This window comes from Cnephaeus nilssonii (assembly GCF_951640355.1).
Source record: "Cnephaeus nilssonii genome assembly, chromosome: 22".
Classification (NCBI taxonomy): Eukaryota; Metazoa; Chordata; class Mammalia; order Chiroptera; family Vespertilionidae; genus Cnephaeus; species Cnephaeus nilssonii.
The window spans coordinates 9807964-9821981 of NC_137093.1; the positions used below are offsets into that span (position 1 = coordinate 9807964).

The 14018-nt window shown below is 42.0% G+C and overlaps 1 protein-coding gene across 5 annotated transcripts in view; it reads left to right on the top strand.

Annotated features, from left to right (window-relative positions):
* Positions 1-14018, top strand: part of HECTD4 (HECT domain E3 ubiquitin protein ligase 4) — a 153112-nt gene that overhangs the window by 83353 nt on the left and 55741 nt on the right. For all 5 annotated transcript variants that reach the window (XM_079762554.1, XM_079762556.1, XM_079762555.1 and 2 more), the window contains exons 24-37: positions 340-503; positions 968-1201; positions 2175-2367; positions 2561-2665; positions 3797-3885; positions 4476-4651; positions 6360-6495; positions 6612-6753; positions 6856-7022; positions 9107-9253; positions 10144-10328; positions 11427-11580; positions 12676-12956; positions 13160-13349. In XM_079762554.1, the coding sequence (XP_079618680.1) occupies positions 340-503; positions 968-1201; positions 2175-2367; positions 2561-2665; positions 3797-3885; positions 4476-4651; positions 6360-6495; positions 6612-6753; positions 6856-7022; positions 9107-9253; positions 10144-10328; positions 11427-11580; positions 12676-12956; positions 13160-13349 (2363 nt within the window). The remainder of the gene's footprint in view (positions 1-339; positions 504-967; positions 1202-2174; positions 2368-2560; positions 2666-3796; positions 3886-4475; positions 4652-6359; positions 6496-6611; positions 6754-6855; positions 7023-9106; positions 9254-10143; positions 10329-11426; positions 11581-12675; positions 12957-13159; positions 13350-14018) is intronic.

Here is a 14018-nt window from a genome sequence, read left to right on the forward strand (position 1 = left end):
ACAGGATGGAGGTGACAAAACGAAATAGTGACTTATACCCAGGTAGGCACAGCAGAGGAGTTACCCAAACAATCGTGCATGGGATCTGTGCTGTTTCTAATATGGAGTCTTACTGGCTCTTCTCTCTCCAGAACTGTGTTGAGACTTCACTCTGTGGTCATTCCAGTGCCACCATCTCTCTGCTCATGGTGTTGGGTGCTGTCCCTGTGTCCCATAGCAGTGGTACTTGATGCTGCTCTGTGAGCCCTGTGGTTGGGGACAGTGCAGTGTGGTGAGTGCAGGTGGAAGGGCTCTGCCATGTGCACTGACCTGTGTGGTTTGCCCCTGTCTGCGTTGTAGGAGTCTTCGGAGGATGTGTCAGGAGGCTTGCCCTTCCTGGTAGACCTGGCTTTAGGGCTGTCTGTGTTAGCTTGTTCCATGTTAAGAATCCTGTACAATGGACCAGAAATTACCAAAGAAGAAGAAGCCTGTCAGGAGCTATTGCGGTCCAAACTTTTACAAAGGTAACAAAGGGCTCAAATTGGGCTGGTTTTGCTCACAAAGGAGAAATGACTTGATGTGGAAAACTGCTTTTAGTGTTTCCCAGCTGACCGTGCCTACTGCCTGACAGTCCTGTGGGTGTCATTGTGTAATTAAATTAAAGGATCCCCAAAAGGATGGGTAGATGGGTGATAAAGCAAATATGGAAAAATATTTATTTGAGAATCTAGGCGATGGGTATATATGGCTGATAACTATGTAATTCAGCTTTTAAAATATTTTAAAGTTTTCATAATAAAATGTTAGGAAGGAGGTAGATTTCCAAAGATGTGGTTTTGTATAATGTGCTCATTTTCTTTAGAGCATATTTAAGTAGTGAATAAATACTCAATACATAATGTGATCCTTCATGTTTTATTTGTCTGCAAACTTTAAGTAGCTTTCCAGATAGAAGAGGAAGTGAAGAACCTCTTTTCTGTCTGTTCAGGTGCCAGTGGCAGGTGGAAGCCAATGGCGTGATCTCCCCTGCCCTTACTCCAAGCCCGTCTCCATTGCCTCTGACCATTGAGGAAGACAGAGAATTCACCTACCCCTCTGACGTCCTCGTGCCTCCAGTTGGAAGCTACTTTGACCTGCCCCGGATCAGGCTGCCTCCAGGAATCATGATAAAGCTCAGGGAAATTTCTGGGCGTGCTAGACCTCAATTTAGACCAAGTATAAAGTATGTTTTTATATAACATTTCATTTTTCCCAATGGAAAAACATGTTTAAATAATTGAAGGGGGATAACTTTCTTATAGTCTAGCAAGTGAACCTTTAATTTAATGTATTTAATGATTGTTAACCAAGTATCCCAGGTGGTATTCTGGTGTGGGCTTGTAGTCAGCAGTTAGCATCACCTAGGAACTTGTTAGTTCTTGGGCCCCATTTCACACCTGCTGAATCAGGACCTCTGAGGATGGGGCCCAATAATCTGTTTTCACAAATTTTCCATATGATTCTGATGCATGCTACAGTTTGACAAGTTCTAGGTTTTCCTCCGGTGGCTTTATCTTTTACTTTCATTTCCATAGAGTCTAGAAGTATTTCGTTGTTTTTGATGCCTAGAGAGGTGGTGAGGGCGGGGTCTTTATTTTGAAGTCTTGCAGTTACAGATGTCTTCATGGTATTCTTGTTTAAAGTGAACCCTATTTTGCAGGCCTCTGCTCTGCCTAATGAGGCAAGATTGCCTATTTCAGAGAAAAATATAAAGAATAGATGACATTTAAAATGAAAAACAAAAAACAGAAGCACCATTGCTTTCAGCCCAACATCCATACACACGAAATACTACAAGTCACAAACTGCATAAAATTAATTGGCAGATAAATGGTGCCAAAGGTCTTTTTTGATCCTGAAACCTCTTCTAGCTCTAATGTGACTAGAGCTTGAAATGTATGAATCATAGAAAGTGAAGTATCACTAATTTTGATTTTTAGTTTTATCAGCCAATGTTAGTTTTATCAGTTAAATATATTTAATTATTGCCAACTTGATAGGAAAGCCATCATATAATGTTCATGCCTCTTTATTGGAATAAGGTGTGGTAAATATTTAATATATTTAAATCAAAGCCTATATTCTTTAACCTATAAGAACGTATTGGTAAGTTGAGCACATAGCATATCCTTGACCATTTTCCATTGTAATCACAGAGAGATAATTCAGCCAGATGTGATGGAGGAGATGGTGGTATCATGTGTTATTAAGCACTTGAACTTGGTTGATGCACTGCAGTCTCTAATAAATTTCCAGTATCAAGAAGAACATGCTGAGGAATATGACTTATTGTGTAAAATTATGGGAGAGACCTTTAAGAAACTCAATGCCATGGAGAGACAGCTGCAGGTAAGGGAAAGCTAAAATACCAACATTTCTCTTAATAACTGTTGGAAATAATTTCATTCCTAGAAATGTAATGAAGTTTACAAAGTGATCTGAATTTTTAAAAATTATTACGACTAAAATTTCAGAATTTATAGATTGCACTTGTTTTTATTTTGCATTCATTTTCACATTGTTTTATATTTTAATGTATCAGAGTGTTGCAGAATTGGAACAGAAATGGCAGAGTGAGGTGGACGATGCCATGCAGGGGAAACTGGAGAACAACATGCCTTTCTTCTATGACTATCATTTCAATGAGGTGAGCGAGTATATGCTGTGTGCATAGAGATAAAATAATGTCACTTCTTAAAATGTTGCACACCCCAAAATGTACCCATTCTTTAAAAGGGTTAAATAAAATTTATTAGACCAACATGTCAGTAATCCTATCTAATAAAGAGGGAATATGCTAATTGACTGCCCACCCTCAAATATGGCAGTGCCCACAGCCAATAAGGAGGGAGTATGCTAATTGACTGTCACACGCTCAAAGATGGCAGCGCCCACAGCCACAAGATGGCAGCGCCCAGTCCTCTCAACCCCCTGGCCGCCCAGGGCTGGCCCGAGGCACAGGCAAGCCTTGGATGGCAGCTGCCCAGCCGCCCAGGGCCACCAGAGGCTTGTGCTGCCAGCAGTGGCAGCAGCAGAGTTGTATGGGGGCATCGCCTTCCCCTGATCACCGGGTCGCCTCCCGCCCCTAAGAGCTCCCGGACTGTGAGAGGGGGCAGGCCAGGCTGAGGGACCCCTCCTCCAGTGCATGAATTGTCATGCACCAGGCCTCTAGTACAAATAATAAATTACTTGTTAAGTTTTATTTTTATGGGAATGCACATGTTGACTCCTTTTTAAAATATATATATTTTTATTGATTTCAGAGCAGAAGGGAGAGGGAGAGAGAGATAGAAACATCAGTGATAAAAGAGAATCATTGATTGACTGCCTCCTGCACGGGGTCTCCTACTGGGGATCGAGCCTGCAAAGTGAGCATGTGCCCTTGATCAGAATCAAACCTGAGACCCTTCAGTCCGCAGGCTAATGCTCTAGCCACTGAGCCAAACCAGCTAGGGATTGTTAAGTTGTTTTTTAACTGATTAATAGTGTTATAAAGAAACTAACATCATTATCAAATTTTGCTTTCAATCCTTAAAAAAACAAATCAATGGCAGAGTTATAAGCACTGGGAAAAAAAAAAAATCCCCAGAAAGTGGCCAATACCATTTTTAATCACTGAAGTATCAAGTGATAATTTACAAATGTGCTTCTGGTATAGAAATATGGACCAAAGAGGGTGTTTTTCCCCCTGAAATTTTCTGTTCCTTTTATCACGTGCAGAAAAACTCAGTCTTTGCAGATTCTGCATACCATCTTTTCTTGATTTTTCCTTCTTTAGAACAAAGTGAAAGAACTAGAACTTTTGTGTTCAATGAAGGAAGTCTCCTTTGATGGAAATGATCTTGAAAACATGGTCCTATCACTGAGGTTAGTGATGTTAATAACTATGCAAAGCTAGTTTATTCCCTTGGTGCTTAAAAAATGTGAAGATCTAGTCTCAATAGATATTTTATAAAATAGTGTGTATTCATGAAATATTTTAGACTTGTGAATTTTTAAAAAATATATTTTTATTGATTTCAGAGAGGAAGGAAGAGGGAGAGAGAGATAGAAGCATCCTTAATGAGAATCATGGATCAGCTGCCTCCTGCAAGTCCCCCACTGGGGATCAAGCCCACAACCCAGGCATGTGCCCTTGACCGGAATTGAACCTGGGACCTTTCAGCTCTCAGACTGACGTTCTATCCACTGAGCCAAACTGGCTAGGGCTAGACTTGTGAATTTTTATTTTAACCTTCAAAAGTTAGCACCATGGCATTTGAAACTGGGTAAAAATAACTAAAACTGACCACAGTTTTATAACACTGCTCCCCTCTGATGGGGAAAGGGGGAAGTGAGCAATATTTATCAGTTGACTTTTGCTTAGTTTCCCATCTACTCATATTTTTTGTAATGAAAAAAACTTCGGATTTGGTAAACTAGAGAACGACTAAATGCACCTGAGCTTTTCTTTATAGGGAGAAGTTCCTACAAGAAGTGAATTCTCTTATTCAGAAACCCTCGCACCCACTGGCTAAAACGAAGACGTTAGTGAAGAGCTTAATGAACAGAGCCGAGCTCTTGCTGCATGTCACCATTGCGGCCCATTCTGGCCTCACCAGAAGCATCTCGGGGACCCCTGCAGAGACACCGGGTACTGCTCCAAGCCAGCCCTGCACAGGCTCTTTGCACTAGCCGGCTCATAAAATGTGCATCAGCTACTTTTTAAAAAATCACTCTGTGTACTCTCAGAAAGGAAGAAAAAGGAAATTTTAACATTTTTATTTTACTTTTTCCAGCCTAAAAATGCTTTTCATTGAATTCATGTGGGGGTTTGTGAGTCAGCTGAGCACCAGGGATGCTTCCTTGCCTGCCTCTTCCGTTTTTCTTGCGAGCATCTAAGGAGCCCAATGACATGTATTTTTATAATTCCGTGCCCCTTATTTTTGGTTGATGGTTTGCCATTTTCATAGTAACATATATAATTAGATAGTCAATATTGAGAATCTTTTTTTAAAAGTATGTTATTGATTTCAGAGAGGAAGGGAGAGGGAAAGAGAGATAGAAACATCAATGATGAGAGAGAATCATTGATCGGCTGCCTCCTGCATGCCCCACACTGGGGATCAAGCCAGCCACCCGGGCATGTGCCCTGACCAGGAATTGAATTGTGACCTCCTGGTTCAAAGGTAGATGCTCAACCACTGAGCCATGCTAGCTGGGCAATATTGTGAATCTTTTAATGCATCATATTTTCCTCTTGAAACTGAGTTTGCATTTCATCTTTTAATAGGTGAAATCTTCTAGCATGAATTTCCACTATTAATTTTTCCCCCCGATCCCATTCTAATTGTTAGCCTGAAAACGTGTTTCTCAGGGACATTAATGAGTCTTCTTACTTAAGCGGGATTACAACTTTGGGCATAGTCCAAAATAACAAATGTTAATTCTTCTGAAAAAACAAGTTGAGTAAACATATTCTTAAATGAAAAACTCCATGTATTCCAGCCCATTACCTGATGGACACTATTCAGCAGTTTGTAATCAGCTGATTGCCTAGGGCTCCTCTCACTTGGGAGAGAAGTCTAGGCTGACTCCCAGGTTTCTGACCCTCCCCATAGGCTACCGCTCCCTGAGAACATCAGGGGAAATGTGCCAAGTGTGCGGCGAGATTGCATGCCAGGGTGGTCCGCTACGTCACGTTCCTGGCCCCGTTAGCCCTGCTTACTTAAAGTTCCCATAGAAAGACAATGACTCACTAAGGCGGGGGATGCTTCCCAAGAGGCTCTTACCTTAAACTGTTCCTTTATAAAGCAGCTATTTTCCTGGATAGGGTTAAGGAGTATCTCTTATAGGAAGGGGCTGGTCAGATTCTAGCTCAAGTGTGATATTTACTCTTACTGTGATCAAAACAGAGGTGTCGCAAAATGGTAGTAAGTTAGTTAAACAAATCCAGGATTAAAGGGGAACAAAAGCCACCTCTGGGCGATAAAAAGGATTTACTTGAATAAATAAATTTTTGTTCCCAGAAATCACTTTATTCTCTCTTGTTTTTTAAAATGCTATATTAAAGTGGACATTGATAGTCAATGAAATTAAATGAATTTTTGAGTCTTTCTTTGGAAACCCAATTTGGTGATGTGAATCTTTTGGTGAAAAGATTTTAGTTTTCCAAGCTAAGATTATTTTTAACCTAATATCTAGGTTTTAAAAATTGGCCTAAAAATATTAGCTGTGCTTTGCTTGCTGGTTTGGTGGTTTAAGTCTCATAGAAAGCAAAGCTATTTGGTAGTTCCAGGTTACTGCTATCCTTACAAATGGGATAGCAGATATGTGAACCCTTTTATTCCTCTCTGTTCCAGCTTGTAAATCAGCTTCTGAAACAAAGGTGATATCTCATGCTGTGCGGCAGCCTGTTTTTCTTCGTAGCATGTCGGCTCCTTCTGACCTGGAAATGATTGGTAATGAAGATTTGGAATTTACTAGAGCAAATCAGAGGTAAATGGCTAATGGCCAAGGTTGGATTCCCACACGCAGTTGAATGCTTTTCAATAAAAAACCACACTCCCTGAGGGTCTCTTGTTTTTCTGAGCCAACGGTTTTCTTTTCCGTAGGCGGCGCCATGTGACCAGCCACCGGAGCAGCTCCTTCACGCTTCTGCAGTCATTGGCCATCGAGGACAGCAGGGACAAGCCCACCTACAGTGTCCTGCTGGGGCAGCTGTTTGCTTTCATCGGCACCAATCCTGACCAAGCTGTATGTCACATGTTGCCGACCATAGATAAATAACACTGAAAAGCACAGAGGGCCTGTGACAGTTAGCCTGAATCAGGTGTACTTCCTTCTCATGCATTTCAGGTGTCCAGCAGCAGCTTCCTTTTGGCTGCACAGACACGGTGGAGGCGGGGAAACACTCGAAAGCAGGCCCTGGTACACATGCGCGAACTGTTGACTGCAGCTGTGCGAGTTGGGGGAGTGACGCATCTTGTGGGTCCAGTGACAATGGTTCTTCAGGGAGGACCCAGGTCAGTTGTTTCTGTTGGTTTATACTGTCCTGTCTGGAATGGGCAAAACCCTTCCAAAGATTATTCTTGGGGCCAAATCATAGACTGTGGTTTTGCTTATGTTTCCTCCTAAAATATTATATTTTTATTTTTATAAAAGTAGTTCATGATTTTGTAAACATTCAGCATATACAGAAAATAAGTCTCTTTACTCAACTTTTCCTCTTAAATTCCACTGTTCATTAACAGCTTGTTGAATCAAGTACACATACATAAATAGCTGTTTAATTCTCTTTGTACACATAAGTGTGTATGTGTGTGGGTTTTTTTAAACTTAATACCTATTGTACAATACATGCCTTACTGTAATCTGAGTTGTTTTGCTTTGTATATCTTGGATCTATCTTTTCATGTCACTACATATGGATCTGCTTTACAGTTTCTAAGAACTTCATGGACCTCCATTGTATGGATGTCTAAATTTTATATTATTTAACTCATCCCCTGCTGATGGGCACATCGGTTCATTCTTCCTTCTCTCTCTTCCCCTTCCTCCCTCCCTTCTGTTCGTTCTTCCTTTTTTCTGTTTTGTTTGTTTTTGCATTAACAATAGTGCTTTAATCAACATCCTTATAGTTGTATTTTTGTATACTTTTATGCTTATTTACTGTATTAATTTCTAAAAACATAATTGTAGATACTAACTTAGAAGAAGGTTTTGTAACTGATTTTTGAGGAATTTTGCATTACTAGTTTCCCACTGTGCTTCAAAGATCTTCAGAGAGAAATAGAAAAGGCCTTTCTCTCCCAGTCCTGGGCTGGGACTGCTGGAGGCTGCCTGTGCCTCCTGGCAACTCTCTGGGGAATTCTGGCCAACGAGGGAGGGCAGTGGCTGGAGGAAAATGTGTTAACCAGGAGCTCATGTGAATATCTTAAGAAATTTCTGTCCATCAGGGGAGGCTGTTATTCTTCAGAAGCAAACAACTCCAAAATCTCGGTGGTTTAAGCAAAATTTTAGTTCTTGCTCATGTCCATCACAGGTCCATCTTGGCTCATGGTAATCACAAGGAGCCCAGGACTGAGAGGAGACCACCATCTCAAAAGCCGTCGGTCCCCTTGTCAGAGCTCTGGTCATTGACCAGACTAGTCACATGCCCACCCAACCACAGGGGTGCCCAGAAAGCTTAGTGAGTAACACTAACAATACCACAACTTACTTCCAGAATAATTTCTCCATAATATTTCCCTCAATTACTAATGTCACATGTCAGACATTTGAAAAACTGCAAAAAATCCCGAAGTGTAAAATCACCTGTAAATCAGTATCTTAAAACAAAACTTAACATTTTAGTGTATTCTGTCTTTATTCTAACCATAGATCTCATCTCCTATAATGTTATTAATGGTTGTATAGCACTGTATCATGTTGCTGAACCTTTATTAAGCCAACTCCCTATTTTTAAACCTTAGGATTTATTTTTGCTATTATAAACAATATTACATTGCATATCTTTATTGGTAAATCTAGATAGTTCCAGTTCTAAACTAATAGCAATTGCTATAGAATCTAGTCCAAGTTGTGTTTTTACACTGGGAAAGTCTTACTTCAGTCATCTAGATTGTCCTTCTCTGCTAATAGAGTGTGAACTTGAAAAGGACACTTAGCTGATCTGAGCCTTGGCTTTCTCATTAGTACAATTACATTTACAGCATTCATTGCTGCGTGGGACACTGTAGGTGTGTCTCAAATAAGTAATTTTCATTATTAAGTACATTTGGGAAATTTGGGGTACCATTTCTTGCTCTTAGACAGACTATGGACTTTAACTTTATAAGGCTCCGAGAAGTCCTGCAGTGGGAAGCCTGCTTAACTTTACCTAACCTAGGATTCCTTGTACTTTTCTTGAGTGTGTGGCATTGTCTTGGAGGCACACTTAGAAATCCTGCCCAACAGTCTCCTGTGGTCCTGCAGTTAGGGAAACACCAGTGATCTCCAAGATCCCTTCAGTTCTAAATTCATTAGACACTCAGGTTTCTCAGAGGAAATCTCTTGCCCTCATGTTCACTACCACTGTTCTTGACTGAGTTTTGGTTTTGTTTCCTAGAATTGAAGAACTAACCTGTGGTGGGATGGTTGAGCAGGTCCAGGAAGCCTTTGGCGAGACCATGACCTCTGTCGTGTCTTTGTGTGCTCGTTACCCTATTGCATGTGCAAATAGCATTGGACTCTTGTGTACCATACCTTACACCAGGTAAGCAAGGAAATGCTTTTTATTGTATATAAGTTATACCACATTGTAGTTAATTAAATAAAAATATTTTTAATTTAAAAAATTGAATTTTGCTCTGACCGGTTTGGCTCAGTAGATAGAGTGTCGGCCTGCGGACTGAAAGGTCCCTGGTTCGATTCCAGTCAAGGGCATGTACCTTGGTTTTGGGCACATCCCCAGTAGGAGGTGTGTAGGAGGCAGCTGATCGATGTTTCTCTCTCATCGATGTTTCTAACACTCTATCCCTCTCCCTTCCTCTCTGTAAAAAATGAATAAGATATATTTTTTTTTAAATTGATTTTTTTTGGCTTTGATTATCCAATGATATCATTCTGATTAAATGAGCTTGCCTCCTGACGCCTGACGTTACTATGTAAATTCCTTATTGTTGAGTTCCTACATGATCAAATGTGGCCATTAGAGATTATATTACATTGCGAGAATGGAGAGGTTTGATGAAAAGAAAAAGGTCCTTAGTTGTCAAAAAATTTTTTGCATGTGCACATCTTCCTTTCTTAGTCACTCAGTTAATAGTTTGAAGATGTAAGGCACTCATGAAGTCATTCTTTGAATCCCCTTATGATAAAAACAAATTTTTTTTCTGTTATAGCAACCTTGAGTTGATGCCATCAGTTTTTAACTTTGCTGTTCTGTATGAGCAAACCAGAACTTGAAGTTCCTTATTAATGAAGGAAATCCTCATTCTATAAAAACATTTCTGTGTTCAGTTATACAGTGGAGTATTCTAAGTGGTAAACAAAGACCTATACCGACATGTTTTTTGTCCCTTTGATAACCTGAGTCTTAAGTGAGAGATTCTTGAGGGATGGTCAGTTATGTTTGTTATGTATAACCCTTTCCACCTGGCCCAGGAGTGAAGAGAAGTGCCTGGTGCGCAGTGGCCTCGTTCAGCTCATGGATCGGCTGTGTAGCCTGAGCAGTCAGACCGAGTCCAGTTCCAGTGAGAAACAAACCAAGAAACAGAAGGTGGCCACCATGGCCTGGGCAGCCTTCCAGGTGCTTGCCAACCGCTGTGTTGAATGGGAAAAAGAAGAAGGTAAGAAGCAGGATTCCTCTCCCTCCCTTCCTCTCTCTCTAAAATCAATTTTAAAAAAAGATACAGTCTAGTGGGGGAAGTTGACCAGTGAACTTATAATTACAGGGTGGTCAATGCCATAATCAAGGTGAATACAAAGTGATGTAGGGTCATAGAGGTTTCTATAGACCAGCTGTGCTAGGGATCAGGCAGAGCTTACCAAAGAAGGTGACATGTCAGTAACCCTTGAAGGGATAATGAAGACTTCCAAGCAGAATAAACAGTGCACATAGGCACCGGGATCCAGGAAATCATGGGAAGTTCAGGAAAAGACAAAAAATTTATGTGGCTTTTATAAGAGACTAGAGGCCCGGTGCATGAAGGGGGTTCCCTCAGCCTGGCCTGCGCCCTCTCGCAGTCTGGGAGCCCTTCGGGGCTCCCCACGGGCCTAAGCCATCAGTCAGACATCAGTAGCGCTGCCGCGGAGGCGGGAGAGGCTCCCGCCACTGCCACTGCACTCTCTAGCCATGAGCCCGGCTTCTGGCTGAGCGGAGCTCCTCCTGTGGGAGCGCACTGACCACCATGGGGCAGCTCCTGTGTTGAGCGTCTGCCCCCTGGTAGTCAGTGCGCATCATAGCGACCGTTCAGTCGATTTGCATATTAGCCTTTTATTAGGTAGGATGCTTGGGAGCGGGGGCGGGGGAGGCTCTGATACTACAGTGAAAATGGAGCTCCAAAAAACTCTTTTATTTTTGAGAAGAGGTAGGGTGTAGGTTAAAATTAATGTTTTCATTGCAGTAAAATGGTGATTCTTCCCTGCCAATCACAGTCTGTTTTATTATGGTTTTTTATGGATTAATTATATTCAGTTTTAATTAAGAATAGTGTCTTTTCTCAACATTGAATCATTTTTCAAGTTGCTATTACCTTTTTATATGCAGATGTTATCTAATGAGGAGATGCTAATTGGATAGCTAATGAAATACTGAGCAAGTTAAGAAAAAACTGGGCAAGAGGGGAGGGCTTTAACAGGAGGCCAAGGGAGAGGACTTGCGAACATGCAGGCTCGCCATGGCTTCTTGGGGTTTCACCAGGCTTTTTCTCTCTTTAACTCTGAAGGCGGCTCCACAGAGGCTGTGCACTCAGGTCTGGCCCGTCAGGTGTCCAGCCTTCTTACTAACCATCTTGCCCGAGCGACTGAGTGCTGTGGTAACCAGGCTGCAGGGAACGATGCTCTCCAGGATGTCCTCAGTCTCCTCAATGATCTCTCGAGGTATGGCAGGACTGCTGAGCCCTGGGAGCAGGCTGCTTGCCTCTTGAATGATTGGGGTTCCTTTGGTTGGCCTTATCTTTTGAACCATGTAAATTACTAGGCTGTTCTGACATACTCCTGCCTCAAAAATAGTAGAGAATAAAGTCATTGAAAAATAGTATTTCATTCCAAAATGTGAGGATTATTCAGGTGAATATCCACATCATAAAATAGTATAGTTTGCTTCAATACTTTGCTGGTAACATCTGCTTGCCTTTCAAGTCTATGCATTTACATTCAATTACCAAAAATCCTTACCCTCTTTATAACAAGATTAAGGAATAATCAGTCAGGACCTATCATTAACTCACTTTCTCATGCTGTGTCTTTTTAAATTTTATTTATTGACTTTGAGAGAGAGAGAAACATTGATTTATTGTTCCACTTATTTATGCATTCAGTGGTTAATTCTTGTATGTGCCCTGACTGGGAGTTGAACCTGGAACCTTGGCATATTGAGACAATGCTCTAACGAACTTAGCTACCCAGCCAGGGCCTCATGCTGTGTCTTTAAAAGAAGATTTCTGTGGGAGTTTAGGACCATCATGTTGAGCCATGAGGCCCACGAGAGCTTGTCCGCACAGGCTGCTTGTTGTGTGGCTCCTGCTGGGCTCGAAGCTTGCTCCTTCGTGACAGCTGTGGCTGATCGCAGTCTGGTGAGGCCTGCCCAGCACTGCATGATGCCTCGTGTCTCGGGTACTCCTAAAAGGCCTGAAAGATGAACTGTGAGGCTCCGACGTTGGGTTTCTAAGTCTGGGTGCTCTGTGAGTCATGCTGAACTACAGGATGATCTCATGTAAGTGACTGAGCATCAGGAATCAGGAAATATTAAAAAATCTTTCTTTTTAAGTATTATTGGTGAATTCTGAGCTTTCATCAGATAATCACAAAAAAAACCCTCAATTCTCCACCATCAAAGCACAGTTCCAAATCCAGGTCTTCCTCATGAAATCTGAAGTGATCCGTTGGTTTAATCTCAGGTAGGGACCTCTTGCTTCTGAATTTCTATAGATTAACATTCCCAGCATCATGTACCTTTTCTTCCTTCTTTTTCAGGAGTCACATAGGTAAAGCCATCCTAAGCCAGCCAGCTTGTGTGTCCAAACTCCTCTCCCTGCTGCTTGACCAACGCCCATCTCCGAAGCTGGTCCTTATCATCCTTCAGCTGTGCCGGGCGGCACTCCCACTAATGAGCGTAGAAGACTGTGGGAACGTGGAGCTCCCACCATGGAGCTACTCTGTTCCCTCCCTAAACAGTGAGCAGGAGGATCCCAGCGACCCCGCATCCAAGATTGCCTCGTTGCTCTTAGCAAAGCTGGCAGATTACGTGGTCCCAGGTGAGCAGCTTTGGGACGGGAAAATTGGCACTGCCATTGTGGACACTCACACGAGCTTTCACTTGTCCACAGTGGCAGCTGTGCTTTGTGATAAAAGAGATGAAGAAGGGAGAAGGGGCATGGGGAGAGAGGGAGGAAGAGAGATTCCAAAACCAGTGTTCTCACTGCACAAACAACTTTGCAATTTTTCTGTTTGCTTAAAGGATGTCAGACAGTTCTTTCTCCAACCGCTTCTGAACCTGACACCACATTGACAAAAACCAGTCCCAAGAATTCCTTAAAAGGAGATAAAGATCCTGGAGAAGAGAGTGAAGCAGTGGATGGCAAGCTCTCTATCTTTATCCATAAGCGGGAGGACCAGTCATCCCATGAAGTTCTCCAGCCATTACTAAGGTAACAGTGACTTAATAGCTACATGTCATCAAGCACTAACCATGTCGCAGGCCCTGTGCTGAGTAAGCCCCTTACGTATGCTAACTGTCTCAGCCCTCTTAGCAATTCTAAGACGTAATCACTGCTACTGTCATCCCTGTCGTTGCCCATGGAAAAACAGGCTGAGCTGAAAGGCAGACGCAGGGTCTCTATTCACAACTGACCACAGCTCAGTTATGTCTCCAAACCCAACAGAGCAAAAGCCCTGTTGACAATGAATTGTTTGTATTCGATGGAGAATTTACTGTGTGACTTGGGCTTTGAGAAGGAATAATGCAAACAGTGTTATTGGCATCCTTCAGCCATCAGTAAATTTGAAGATGCCATTGACTGTGGGGTGGAGATGTAAGATAAACTATTTTGAGGTTTTATTCATTGAAGGATGAATGGTATGATTGCTCAAAGAAGTAGAAATATGTCATTATTGTCCAATGACCACAAGCCTTTGGGGCCCTGTTAGTGGGATCCTGGACATCGGAAGGCCTGCCATAGAGCACAAGGGCCTGTAGAACAGGTGTTTATGTCTCAGGTGGAAGAGTCATAAACACCTGCTCTACATGATTTGGTGACAGTTTCATCTTCATAATTGGGTTCCTTGTCCGCCATCATGGCAACTGAAAACACTAATGG